The sequence below is a fragment of the Gallinula chloropus genome (assembly GCF_964237585.1).
Source record: "Gallinula chloropus genome assembly, chromosome: 17".
Taxonomy (NCBI): domain Eukaryota; kingdom Metazoa; phylum Chordata; class Aves; order Gruiformes; family Rallidae; genus Gallinula; species Gallinula chloropus.
In genome coordinates, this window is record NC_140102.1 from 10,340,627 (window position 1) to 10,355,015 (window position 14,389).

Below are 14,389 nucleotides of genomic sequence, written 5' to 3' on the forward strand. Positions count from 1 at the left end.
ACTTTGTAAAATAATGTTATTTGGATGCTTGTTTTAATGCTTTAATTTTATGCTCAATTATAGAAAAAGACCAAATGAATGTCCTCGGGCTTTAAAAACAAACAACACCCCAACAACTTTGTCTTCATTTCTTATTATGTTGTAGTGACATGTCTATCCATAATGTAAACGTGAGTGCAGCTGAAACAGGAAGAATCATAGATGAAGCACTGGAGCTACGGAAGAAGAGACAGGCTTTGCTAGTGCGTGACAGAGAACCTGACCTCAGGCTGGTCCAGCCAATTCCCTTTTTCACGTATGTTCATATTTTCTGGTTTGCAGAGGTTTCTCTGGAGCCATTTATGCTGACAACTGTGTGCTTTGGACTTTGTCAAAACACTGCTTTTCTTGTGAAAACAAACAAGACCCATAGTGTTGTTTCAGTCTGCTTATGTTTTTAGCATAAACCCCATATGTATCAGTTTTCAACCTTTGAATTAAAACCAGTAGCGTAAAAACAAAAAACCTCAAAACAACCCCCCTCCCCAAATGCCTCCCCAACCCCTAAGAATGATTTGGCAGCTGTTCCAGCTGTGTTACTGGATTTTCCATGTATGACTAGGTTGTGTATGAATTTCAAAGTTTAGCTTTTTAAAAAATTATTTCGCTACTGGGACATTGGAAACTTGAAACAAATTAGTTTGTCTGCAAGATAAAAGGATAGTAACAAATTGTTATATATGTCTTTATTAAGGCATAAAGGATTGCTGTTTAGCTTGGATTTTTTTATTGCACATATTTTTATGGAGTACTAATGGACTCTGCACTTGGGTTGTGTTGCAGAGAAGTTGCTTCTACTTGTGGTGGATAAGGGTGAGGGGTTTTTATTGCTGATTGAATGCAGAAGCTGAAAATGGTTCCTTTGACACTACTTTTTTAGGATTCAGTATAATTTCATAAGCAACTACTGCATAGAACTTGTTTGAGACATTTTTTGAGATTAGGCTCACTGACTCCTGTTTCCTTCCTGCTGCAACCAACTCAGCTAGTTTCCTCTAGTGAGGAAACTCTTTCCTTTTCCCTGCTGCCATGGTCTGTTTGGGTTTTTTTAAAGTGGTGCATTCTAGAAGGAAAGCTCCTGAGGACCTCTGTTCAGGTGTGGCAGGAAATACAGAAAGATATTCTCCAGCTTTTCTAGTTGTGGGACAGATTTTGACACTCTGTGTTCTCCCACAGAAAAGCTTCTTTTGCTGACTCTTAAGCTATGTTGAAAACCAGAGTTGAATGCTGTTAGGTTTGTATATATACTTCAGAAAATGATGTGACAGGAATTAATGAATTTGTGATGCAATTCTGTTTCCATTTGCAGGTGGAAGTGCTTAGGAGAAGCTTTACTTGCCATGTATCACCACATCACAACACGTGATCCTCCTCGGCCCAGTCTGGGAAAGAGAATTGATCTCTCAGAATACAGAGACCCAGTTCAACACCTGATTCTTTCTCCTACCTCTACTCCAGTCAGTGTTATTCAGCCAACTCCTGTCAGCACTAATCCAGTGGTGACAGTGCCAGATCCTGTATTACCTTATGCTCCAACACCCAACTTCCCAAGTCACAGTCAGAATTCACTGGAACCAGGAGCTACTGTAGGTGAGCAAGGTACTTCAATCTAAGATTCAAGATATATTTCCTACTTACCTGAGTGTGAAGAGCACTATAGGATTCATTGCAAAACGCTGTCTTTAAACTGCGTGCTGGTTGATTTGGAACTCTCAGCATATACATTTATGTACATATACCATCTGGTAGAAAAAGTGAAGTGAAGCTCTATAAATTCAGTTCTTAACCATTGGCATTAGAAAAGGAAGGCCACCTAGACTGCTTGGGGATTGTTGGCTCCTGGCTGAGACCTAGGAGCTGTGTTGAGAGCAGCGGACTTACTTTACTATCTCATGGATGTGAGAGATTGGTTTGTTGTTTTTAATTGTGACTTAAGTGCAGGAGTATCTACCCTCTTCTGTTTCTGTGCTATTGACTGATACTTCAGTTTTTTCATCTTTAAGATGAGAAGAGTCACGATGCCATTCCAGCAGTGATGTATATTGAACTTTTACTGTTGCGAGGGGTCTCGAGCTTCTTAGAATGAATGGCACAGTTAAAGGCACAGTTCTCTGATACCCACTTCTTGAAGACTAAAATAATGAATAATGAAATGCAGATGTTTTAGAAAGTCTGCTTCTTGCCTCATGCCATTTTAATGTAAAATACCACAGCTGGTTTATATTAATTAAAAAAAAAATCAGCACTGTCTTAAGAAGGAAAAGAATCTAAAGTGTTGCTGCAGAATAAAATGTCAGCCACAAATAACTTCTTTAAAAGTAATAACTATTTTCCACTCTTTTTTGGCAGTGTAAGTTGTCAGTATCTTTTTTTTTCTCTGAAATTCTGATTTTAGGTGACATATCTGCAGGTGATAAATCAAAGAAAGGGGTGAAGCGACGGAGGATTACAGAAGATAGCGGTGAGACAGCGAAAAGAAGATCTGCCAGAGTCCGGAACACCAAGTGCAAGAAAGAGGAGAAGGTTGATTTTCAGGAGCTGTTGGTGAAATTCCTTCCTTCCAGGTACAGTACAGCTGTAACTTCCATTGTGAAAGGATCAAGAGCTAAGGGGAAGAAGTTGTTCGGGGGTTTGTGTAACTGATATACCCCAAGCTTAAAACCACTAGACCCATGTGTTTTTTGAAACAGATGGGATACATTGTCTTCTCACAAATTTAGTGAAACTGAAAACCAATTTAAAAATATTTATTAATGTGAAGCTGAGTTGAAGGATAATGGAGATGTCAAATTGGATAACTTCAACAAACATGGTAGTCTCGGTTCAGATAAAATCTCTGAATGTGCTTGTTAATGTACTTCCACTATTAAAACGTGCAGAGAATGTGCTATGTTTAGGTTTCACTTACTAGTGAAGGTTTTGCCTCACTTTCGTACAGATTAAGGAAACTAGATCCAGAGGAGGAGGAGGACCCTTTCAATAACTATGAGGTGCAGTCAGAGATCAAAGAGGAGAATTTCCAGCATGTTGGACCACATAGAATGTCATTTGATTCTACGACATTTATGGAATCTGGTAAGGATTTAATTCTAACCTCTCTTCTTTCCCTGCTGTTTCTTCTATATTCTGCCCTTTATTTTCTGTATTTTCCTATTTTGTATCTAGAAGATACAAAAGTATATGCTGTCTTTAGAAATCAATTTCTGGCATAGAAATACTTCATTTGGTAACAATTTGATGATTTATATTTCTTTTTAAGTTTTGGGTGCTGTGTACAAGAGCTTTGTTTTGTGGAACTTCCCATATAAATAGATTGGAATACAAGAGCTTAATTCTGCTTGTATGCAGCACAGGAAAACTACTGCAATATTGGTGCATAAAACACTGTTAAACCTTACTTGTTTCAAGTTATGGGCTGCCTTGACATTAAACATATGGCTTTGTGTCTCTGCTTCTAGAAAAACAGGATGTTCATGAATTCTTGCTGGATAACCTGAACAATGGTGGAATCTTGGAGCTGATGATGAGATATTTAAAAGTCATCAGCCAAAAGTTCCTAGTAAAGTGGCCTCCTGGCTTGTGTGAGGTGGTTCTGAGTATATATAATAGCTGGAGAAAGCACAGTAGTAGTCTTCCCAACCCGTTACTGCGGGACTCGAGTAACCAGCATATCAAGGTAATGAAACACTTTTCCTTGTATTTCTTTGCCACTGTGGTGCTCTCTGTGTATCAAAGGAACCTAACTGAACTCCAGTAGTTAGGTGCAGATCTTGCTTAGTTCTGTCTGGGGAGCTGCTTGTCCTAACTGTTGCACCTTTTGTAAACTCTTGTCAGCTCCCATGACTGATGCTGAGCTCCTGAACATACCTGGGTGATGCAGTATGCAAGTGTACCCTGTCCATAATGCATGTGGGCATGCATGCATCCAGACACACACACATGCATAGAGCTGTAATAGAAATATATTTTACTCCTTTACCTGTCACTGCTTTTTCTTTTTTCTCCCCTTCCTTTGCTTCTAATATGACAGAAGGTTTTGTTTTGTCATCAAATGAGTAGAGAGGCTGATCTGTTCATACTGGGTCAGCTTTTCTGCTCTAAATAGGGTAAATACAGTTTAGCTTAAAAACAACCTACAATTTACAGGAAAAATCTCAAAAAACCACAAAGCAAACAGCAACAAAAGCAACAGAAACAAAAAAGACACACACTCCAGCATCACCATTTTATCACCTCTCTAAATCTGTAGATTTCACAAATGCAAACAGAAAAAATGGTGAGTTCATTAAATTAACGTTAACAGGCTTGGTAGTGCCAGATGGATTGTAAAAACTTATTGGTGTTAGCAATGTGTGTGTATTTGGGAAGGGTTTTTTTGCCATGAGAATGACAGCAGTTTGAAAAATTTTAGGTTTTTTCTACTTTTTTGCAAATGAAAAACTCCATTCACCTCGTTTACGAAAATATCGCTCTGTAGCAGACGTTAAATGTTTTTATACTTCCTATGACTTATGTATTTCTGTATATTTTTCATATATATATTTATATATATACACACACATACTCTTTGTTGTCTATTCTCTTGCATCCTTGAATTTTACTTTAAACTTGATTTGCAGGCTATCCTGAATTTAATACATTCAGGTTGGTAGAACTTTAATCGGCTCTCCTGGTAATGTGTATGGACTTGTGAACCTTTTCACAAACACCTGTTTATTCCAGCTGGACCTGTAGCCCTTATTCCTACAAATGTAATTAGAAACAAATATATTTTTCACTGTACAAAACTACCTGGCAGGGACCCACAGTGATGTGATTTTTAATATACTCTTGAACTTTATCCAGCAAGCATTAATAAGCTGATAAGAGTACATACTCAATCTCATAGAGATAAGTAGTAAAAAATGATAGGATATAGACTTTTTATTTCTCAAATATCAATACTCCTGTGTTCCAGAAACGGGCTTTTAGCGTGATATAACAATTTAGTATAATTTTATTTCAGCCATGTAAAAAAATGATGTCACTTTTTTCTGACATCAGGCAGTGCTGTTCTGAATACTTTCTTTTATGAGCTGAGATTTTTATCTTTTTTTAAATGTGTCTTCTAAGTTTTGTTCTATTTTCTACCCGTTGATTTGTAATTGCTGTTATACACCTTCAGACAGAGGAAGAAATAGTTACAACTTGGGAATAGAAATCCCAAGAAGACAAATTGGAGCTTTTATTTGAACTAAACTGCAAATTTGGTGGTTTCTTTTAAAGTATTTTTTCCTATATACTCTTCTTTTATATCTCCCTACTTTTTTTGAAGGATATGATGTTGATGAGCCTTTCTTGCATGGAACTGCAATTAGATCAGTGGCTGCTGACAAAAGGGAAGAGCTCTACAGGTGAGAACTGGTTGTTGCTCTCTTTAGACTAAAAATACTCTAGGTATATGAAGAAATGTTTGCAGGAATTAACTGGATGTTGGGGCTTTTTTTTCTTAATATCTTTCAGATCAGTATTTTGTTGGTCTGTTAACTGTTTGCCTTTAAGTGGATGATCAGTACGTTTGAAATAAGAGTATGTTGGGGCTCTTTTTCATGGGGTGCCAGTACTTCTATGCTAAAATGGTAAATAATTGATTTTCAGTTTCTCCACGAAATTGCCCTTCTGCCTCTGTGAATGGAAAGTTTGGTCCTGACTTCCCAGGAACTCATTTTTTGGGAGACCTGCTGCAGGTGTCGTTTGCATCCTCGCAGCGAGATCTGTTTGAGGAAGGCTGGATGGAGTTCGTCACTCGGGTGTATTGGCTGAAAGCTCGCTTTCTGGCACTGCAGGTTTGTTTCACTTTTGATTTAACAAATAAAGCTTTTCCCAAATAAAAATCAATGTTCAGAGATGCTATGGCTGAATTGGGCATCTTGGCTCATTTAAGCATTCGGATGAAAGGAGCTCAAAGCATGTCATTTCATTGTAGTTTTTAATGTACTTGATTTACCTCTAAGGGTAGAGGTGGAAGTGAGGTGGGAGGTCTCACATGGTAAGCTATTATTCATCTGGTCTAGATGTAAACTGTTGCTTAATTAGCTTGTGTTCAACTTTGAAAAAAAAAACCAAACAAACCCAAAAATAAAACAAAACAATTCAACATTTGGGCCAGGGTGATTTGGAGTAGGAATGTGTAGCTGGGGAACATGGATTTTTTTGGGACCCGGACTAGTGGATATCAAAGCCCCAGACACTGCAAAAAGCAGCTTTCAACTGAAGCAGACTGTATTCTTAATTATTTTTCCCACTGCTTTTTCAAGGTAGCAGGATTTTCCTTTTAGATAAGTTAAATCTGAGATGCAGATTTGGAAGCAGAGGGTTTCAAACCTATCACTAAGCGAATAATTTGAAAGAAATGCTATTTGATCCCAGACTTTTTTTCTTCTAAGTGTTGCTTTCTTGGGACATGAGAGAGTTTGTGTCAGTTATTTTTAAGTCAGTTGACAGCTAATAAGGTGAGTCAGTTTCCTAAGTGTGAACCAACCAGTTCCTTCATGATTTGCATCTAAGGATTCCTTTCCAGTATACTTCCTTGAGGAAAAATGAGAGTTCCCATATGGCTATTGCCATCTTTTCTTCAAATAAAAGTTATATTTTGCCTGTGCTGATTGCATTTCTCTTCTGACCACAGAGCCTGAGTATATACTTCAGTTTGGCAGAGCAAGCAAAATGTACTCACTTTCCAGAATCTACAAACATTTCTTCACTCAGTGCTTTTATTTACACAAATGGAAGAATTATTTCTGCTTTTTACTCTTTCATGATTTTAAAAGAAAGGGATTGCAGCAATCCAAACTAATCTTCTTCTATGGAAGTTGAATTCTATTTAATGTTTTTTACCTGTTAGTAAAGTCACTGGTAAGATATTGTGTTGGGGTTTTTTTCTAATTGGAGATTGTCAGTTGGGTTTGTTTTTTACTGGAGATGGTGTGCAGTAATCACACTAGTAGTGCCTGTGTTGAACTTAAACATTTTCTGTGCCCTTGAAACCCTTCCTGAAGACACCCATCCTAGTTTCTTTTTGTTTGTTTTCCTCTGTTCTGTTTCTGTAGGGAGACATGGAACAGGCACTGGAAAACTATGATATCTGCACTGAAATGCTACAGAGCTCCACTACAATGCAAGCTGAAGCTGGCAATGAGTGCAGCATCGTTATACGATTACCTAATCTACATGTTGATTCTGTTGTTTCTTTAGAAGAGGTAAGAATTAATGTGCAGGTGTACTCCATCCCTCACAGTTTCAAAGGCCATCTGTGAATTAGCTCTCTTGTGATGAAATCTTACTGTGTCTGTCCTAAATTTTTTCAAAGAGTGAAAGGGCAGGTGCATAGTTGGGTGTCAAGGCCCTCATCTCCTTTTCAAAAAGACTCCTTTTGGATCTGTTGGTCCTGTGCAACTTAACATTGCTTTTATGCAAAATAAAAATACTAGGGCAGCTGCAGTAGATTATTAGTCTGGTGATTTGTTTTCTGTTCTTAGACACAAAGTTCACTGTTGCTTAAATGATTTCTTCAGCAGTCTGTTTTCCATGTAACAGTTTGTGTACACTTGTAAACAAAGGGATGTGTATCCTCCTTCTCTTACTGTTTTGGGAGATGAACTCCAACACAGGAGATGCTGTCTTCACTTTTAAGTCCATCTGATGGATAAATTCTTACAGCTTAGAAATGTGTGACTTCAGGCAAACTTGTTTAAAGTCATTATAGTGCTAAAGTAATATATAATCATTAAAAATCTCAAGTGTTAAGTAGTAGGTGTTTTCTTCTTGGTTTATATTCCTGGATGTAACTGTAGAGTTCACACAGCTTTACAGCTAAACTGCTAGGAGAAATGTCAGTAGTCAAATGTATGTGAAGACAAAATGGAAGTTGGCTTGTGCCATCTGTGATGTTTGCAGATTGAAAAGAACCTGAAATCTCTGGAGAGATGCCAGTCTTTGGAAGAGATCCAGCGACTGTATGAGGCAGGGGATTATAATGCAGTGGTGCAGCTGCTTCGTCCAACATTGAGCTTTAATGGTTATGGCAGAGCTAAACATCTGGAATTTGTAACATCCATACCAGAGAGACCAGCACAGCTGCTTCTCCTACAGGTTTGTTTTGGTTCTTAAAAAATCTTTGTGTAAGGGAATTAAGACTTATTCCTGGAAACAGGATGAAAGGATTTCTAGAGTGGATGTTAATGGTTAATGAGTCTTATTTACAAAGAAAAAATGTGGAAACACATTTGATCTGAACAGCATAGCTTTGACATCATTAGCAATATGCTAGTTTTGCCTGAGTGACAATGTGGCTAAAGATACAAGTTGTCTGAGGCCCACATGAAATGACCAGAAAAACTGTAAATTCAAATAAACTTCAATATTTGCATAGACGTCGTATGGATTAATGCTGCCTACATCTGTGAGTACTTCCTGCTGTTGCTGATGTTGACTACATGGTGATTTACAGCCATTCTGAAACTTTAAAAGTAATCTAGCACATGAATGTGTTTTATGATGTAGTGTAACTGTCCTGCACAGATGACAAACCATTGATAGATGTGTCCAGTATAACTGCTAGAAAGTTAGTCCATTTGACACTTAGAAAATAAGTGTACCCAGGAGTTCAGCTTTAGAAACAATTTGAACCTGTCAGGTTCCCCAGGGGAAAAACCCAATCAAAGAGGTTGCACAAAACAGACTGATGCTCTTTTAGCTGGACTGAACTAAATCCTTCAGCCTCTTGCCATCTTGTGACCCAGATTTGGGAGAGTTGAAAGAAGCAGGAGGGTGCTGCTATAATGCTAGCCTTACAGTTGCTATTTTATTTTATGAAGTAATAAGACGGGTAGCACAAGATCATAAAGATCCAGGCCCTGTTTCTGTAGGGCTTCTAGTCAACTGTGTATCATTAGAATTTTAGACCAACAGCCATTCTTTTCCTTAACATTTTTTTCTTTGCATCACTTAAAGGAGAAAGATTCAGTTGTTTTCTTTTTTAATTTTATATCCTACTTGTATGTTTGTCATCCAGGGTCCACACACCTTCTATTGTTCCTTTTTAATGTCATATTTAGAGGTGTTCCATTATCGTTTCATTAGTAACCACATTAACTGTATTGCTTTGCCCTGCTGTGTATTCATGGTTTAAAATAAACCCTTCATCCTTATAATAGATTGTTTTCATATTTACGTTCCCTAGGACTCCCTGCTCAAACTGAAAGATTACAAGCAATGCTTTGAACACTCAGAAGTTGCCTTGAATGAAGCAATTCAGCAGATGGTTAATGTGACAGCAGCCTCTGCTAAAGAAGAGTGGGTTGCTACGGTAACACAGCTGCTCAAAGGAATAGATACTTCATTATCATCAGTCAACAGCATCCTGCAAGACTCTTCTGTAACACCAAGCCTTGTGCGATTAACAAACAACCTGATTCAGGTAACCTCTTCACATGCATTAGGAAAGAGGAATTGTGCTACAGACCTCCAGCTATGATACAGCTGCTCCCTGAATTGCCACCCGCTCACAGCGACATTGCGGGTTCCATTTTTGCTGGGGGAAGGTTGGAGGGAAGAGGAGCATTACCTTCATAGCCTTTATTTTCATTCCAGTGTGTTAGAGATGCACTGAGCACACCAGTGCTAGTTAAACAGCAGGTACCTTCAGAAAACAATCAAAGAATTATAGTAAGATAACTTGAAATGGTGACAGTGCGAAGTCTGATTGAGCTGGCTGGGAGCAGTTTCTTGGCTGTATGGGCTTTAGGCTAGCTGACAAGATCCCATAAGCCTCATGAACCAAGGCGGAGTTTTTTTCCAGTAAAAATGGAGAGGATGGTGAGAAGAGGGCAGGAAAAATCAAAGTGTGAACTTGTTCTAGCATTTTGATTACAACTGACTAACTTTTTAAAGAAGATGCTTTCAAACCTTAGAACTACTGTGTGAGTATTTATCAGTGCAGGTGATACAGTTTTTTCATCTACATAAATAGCAGTTGAAAAACTGTTGTATGTGTGAAAGAAATGGGGGGGACAGGGATAAACGTAGGACTTCAGAAATTTCTGGCACTGTAACAATAAAACGGGGAGTTGTCAGAGCAATGTTAGGAGAATGGTGCCATGACACACCACGGTGTTGCTCAGAATTTACTCAGGTCATTTATATAGCATCTGTTAATACTAGTTGGTCTTTAACAAATGCAAGACCTGGTAACTGAGGAGTTCTTCATTCTTGGGTTGTAGATAAATTTCTAGTACAGGAACGAGGCCTACTAAGGCTGAGAATGTGCTGTGTGTTTGCTACCTTTCTGTTGTTTGTATATGCTATTAACAAAGAAATAACTAGTTGGAAAATAACGATGCAAGAGGAGTGTCAGGGTAGGGGAAATTATCTTCTCCCCTTACTCATACCAACTGATTTTATTTGTAAGAATTTTATCGCCACTCGCTGTGAGAAGCTGACACTCAACTAGATTACTTCCTTGGGATAAAATGCATTAGCAACTTTGGGTTATCTGGGAAGGATCCACACCTGATGTTTATTTCATATCACTTTGTATAATGTCTGCTTCCTTATTAGATCATAGACTGCAGCATGGCAGTCCAGGAGGAACCAAAAGAACCATACGTCTCCTCAGTGCTTCCGTGGATTATCCTGCACAGGATCATCCAGCATGAGGAAGATGCTTTTCGGTCCCTTTGCTGCCAGCAGCAGCAGCAGAGCCAGGGAGAAGAAGGTGGGTTAATTACTTGCTTTCACAGCTTGGAGCTGAGCTCATTACCATCCAGCCCTGGAATATAAGTAAGAAAATGCTTGTTTGTCACCTTACCTATCTTGTAGAGGGGTATGCAAACATCATTTTCATATCACAGAGAAAACTTTTTAGCCAGATTTGGTATTTGGATTTAACTCAGTTCTGTGCTTCTGAAGTATTTACCAATTTCTTTCTTCCAGTGAGTCCTGATACCCCTATGTTGCCTTCATCCCTCATGCTGCTGAACACTGCTCATGAGTATTTGGGAAGAAGGTCCTGGTGCTGCAATTCAGATGGTGCTCTTCTCAAGTTCTATGTAAGTGTTAGCAGTGTAGAATATAGGTTGGAAGGGACCTCTGAAAGTCATCTGGCCATCCCGGATCACAAAGCAGGGAACAACTTCAAAGTTACATTAGATTGTTTGTTGCCTTGTCTTTATGTTAAAAGTACACTTTGAAGTCCACTTTCCTTTTTCTCCCAGGCAAGTGCATGAATGTTTCAGTCAATTTAATCTGAATAGCAAAGGCTTGCTGTTCTGGACCCAAGTCTGTTGGTGTGCTTTCTAAACAGACTTCTTGTCAGACAGGAGATGCCTGTGAATAACCTACTCTGAACTATAAAAACATCTTAAATGGGAATTAGAAAATTGCCCTGAAAGAGACAGAACTGGGGAAGTGTTCAGTAGCTATTCTGAGTTCTTGGTATCAGCCACTGATAACGCTAAAACTTTGGTTGAGTAACTTGAATTTTGTGGTGCTTAGCTTTGGAAAGTGCATCTTCTCTTAAAAAATAACCAGAGTAATGTTTGAAAGTAATAAACAATTCTGGTGCTTTTTAGCATTCATCCAGATGAACTAGTAATGTGGTAATTTCTCATTGTTGTAGGGTTGTTTCTCATTTGTGTGGTAAAGTCCGAGGTTGTTTTATGTAATGAGTGTATAAAACAGGTTTGTGACCTGTGAAAAGTGAATACCTGAATACTGAATTCATATCCAGGTTTTTTATTATCTTCTGGGTCTGGTATCTTGGACACTTGCTTGCAGCAAAGATTTACTCTATGATTTAAATTCAAAATTTTAATGTAAATAGTCAAATAACATTTACTTGATATTAACTCTTAATTTTTGTCTGCCTTCTGAGATTTAAGAGTATGGATATAGAGCATTCTTCCTGCTCCAGTATTCCAGCAGTGATCATTGCTTTTGTCTCCCAACCGGGCAGTTCATTAGGCAGGATAGGGATGGCAAACTTTAGGCAAGAGGTGTGTGCCATCTCTGCAACGTGTCCTGGTGGGTGTGAAAAGCAAGTGGGGACTGAAGGAAGAAAATACTTAGTGACATATGTAGCCACTTTCTCTGTTTTCTGTGGAAAACTGCTGAGTTCATCATGAATTCGATCTATAGTTCCTCTGAAGACAGGCAAAATTTGGATTGTGCCAAAGAAAATCATCTTGTGCTTTGAAGGATAATCTAATCAGTCATCTGAAGTAAAAATGCAGAAAGTACTCTTTTCAAAGCTTTTGTAAAGCATAACTTATTTCCTTCATTGGAGAGTTTTTTCTACATTTTTGATTGTTGTTTTGTTGTTCTTGAACACGAACGTTGCTGTTCAAGATGAAGAACTTGGGAGGAAGTCTTAGCTGTGCTGGAAGGGGTGGAGTGATTATTCTTGACATACTTTGTTGTGTTGAAGATGTTTCATGTAAAAATGGATGCAGCAGAGATGTGGATAGTTGGCAGCAATGCTGAGCAGCTGAACTTTTTTTAACCAAAAAATAGTGGAACTTTTGCTTTCAGATGAACTGTTTTAAATTTGTATAAAGCAGAATTAAGTTTTTAATAACATTTTTCTGTAATCACGTACTGTGGGGCCAAGTTTGAAGGGATTAGTGATCTTTCAGTGAATGAACGTGAGTATAGTCTTTGTTTTTAAAAATGCATTGAAGGGTGATTTCAGAATGACAAGTCAAGATTCATGCATGTTTATGTTCAGTAACAAAATGTTACTAAAAATCTTAAATATAAAACTTCATATTTAAAAGAAAAATGAAGAATTGTGGATGTAAGAACAATGACTGTGTGCTTAAGTATTAGAATTAAAAAGTTATATTCTCTACTTAGAAATCAGGTTTCTAAAATTTGGTGAGAAATAGAAATGATCTCTTGAGGGTTGATTTAAAGTTGAAAATAAACCTGAGAACAGTTTATTTTCTGTCATAATTTCTATTGTTCTGTGGACTTGTCTTGCTGACAACAATAATTGTTTCCTTTTGTTTTCTTCTCCTCCACTTTGCTGCTTGCACTAGTATTTTATTTTGTTCCCAGGATTTGAAAGAGAAGTAGCAATAACCAAGCAGTATGATAGTTCTGCACATCATTCCCAAGCTGAGAAAAACTGTGGTGTTACTACTTTAAAAATTGCTGCTAAAATAACCCAGTGGGATTCTGTATTCATCTTGTCTCAGTGATTCTAAATAAGTTGCTCACTTCACAGAACTGAATTTGTCAGGTGTTAAAGCTTGCACATTTTCAATGTAGGTAAATACTATTTCACATGTTAAAAAAAAAAAAGCATATTTAACTGTCAGCCAGGAAAATGCAGGTTTGAATTTTGCAGTTAAACTTGGTTTCTTTGTGGAGTTTTTTTTCTTCCAAATCACAAGAGTAAAGATTTGCAGGGCATCATTTGTCCTCAGTTCTGCACCTGGAATGTTGTTGATTACTCACAGACCCTGTGGTGTTACCTGGGTTTGGTCCTTTGGCTGTTTTTAATTTTGACTTGTTTGATTACACCTACCCTGATTCTATACCAGGGTCTGAAATAACCCCAAACCCCATCAACAATATTTCTTGTGTTTTCATCATTAACTAAATGTAACTTCAAAGACACACAGTGAGTTCATCTATTGAACAATGATGGTGAGAATGAAGAATTACTTCAGTTTGTCCTTTCCCTCCAAAGGCTGTTCTTTGCTCTGCTGTTCAGACTGTGTTAGATGTAATATGCTTCAGAAATTGGTGTCTGGGCAGTAATGCTGTAGGTCTATTAGATTAAAGGAGTTACCCATTCACTGTTGACCTTTTTAAGATTATTCTTTTAGGTCTTCTTGTTATACCAGAAAAGAGATTTCCCATATCTCTGCGCACTGCTCTTTCCTCGCTTCATTTCCTAGCGTAGGAACTGAAGTGCAGTCAGCTTTTCATGGTGCAGAGCACTGACAGCCTGGGACAGCCCAGCTGTTGCCAAACTCAGATAATACAGTATCGTGGCGTTCATCGGGCAGTGCCCTACAGGGAGGGTGCAGTGGCACTTACAGATTCAGCTTGACTTCGGTGAGGTTTATTACCTTCAGCCAGAAGAAAATCATGATTAGTTCTGCATAGAGCTACTCAGGAATCTCTTAATTTCCCTTCTCAGCACTCCCTGGAGCTTATTAGCCACAGCTCAGTGCCAGACCCCATCTACCTCTGCATTTGAGCAGCATTGTGTCGAGGACAGTAATTTAGACAGCTAGGAAGGATGGTGCAGAGAGCCTGAGGGGTTCTGCAGGAGCTGGCTCACCCTGGAAGGGCTGGAGCT

The 14,389-nt window shown here is 38.3% G+C and overlaps 1 protein-coding gene across 1 annotated transcript in view; it reads left to right on the top strand.

Moving 5' to 3' along the window:
- CABIN1 (calcineurin binding protein 1) overlaps positions 1-14,389 on the top strand; it is a 114,190-nt gene that overhangs the window by 6,646 nt on the left and 93,155 nt on the right. The window contains exons 8-19 of the mRNA XM_084271876.1: positions 146-295; positions 1,349-1,638; positions 2,435-2,603; positions 2,978-3,114; positions 3,498-3,715; positions 5,354-5,432; positions 5,677-5,864; positions 7,128-7,277; positions 7,975-8,169; positions 9,260-9,496; positions 10,636-10,792; positions 11,011-11,126. Of these exons, the coding sequence (XP_084128002.1) occupies positions 146-295; positions 1,349-1,638; positions 2,435-2,603; positions 2,978-3,114; positions 3,498-3,715; positions 5,354-5,432; positions 5,677-5,864; positions 7,128-7,277; positions 7,975-8,169; positions 9,260-9,496; positions 10,636-10,792; positions 11,011-11,126 (2,086 nt within the window). The remainder of the gene's footprint in view (positions 1-145; positions 296-1,348; positions 1,639-2,434; positions 2,604-2,977; positions 3,115-3,497; positions 3,716-5,353; positions 5,433-5,676; positions 5,865-7,127; positions 7,278-7,974; positions 8,170-9,259; positions 9,497-10,635; positions 10,793-11,010; positions 11,127-14,389) is intronic.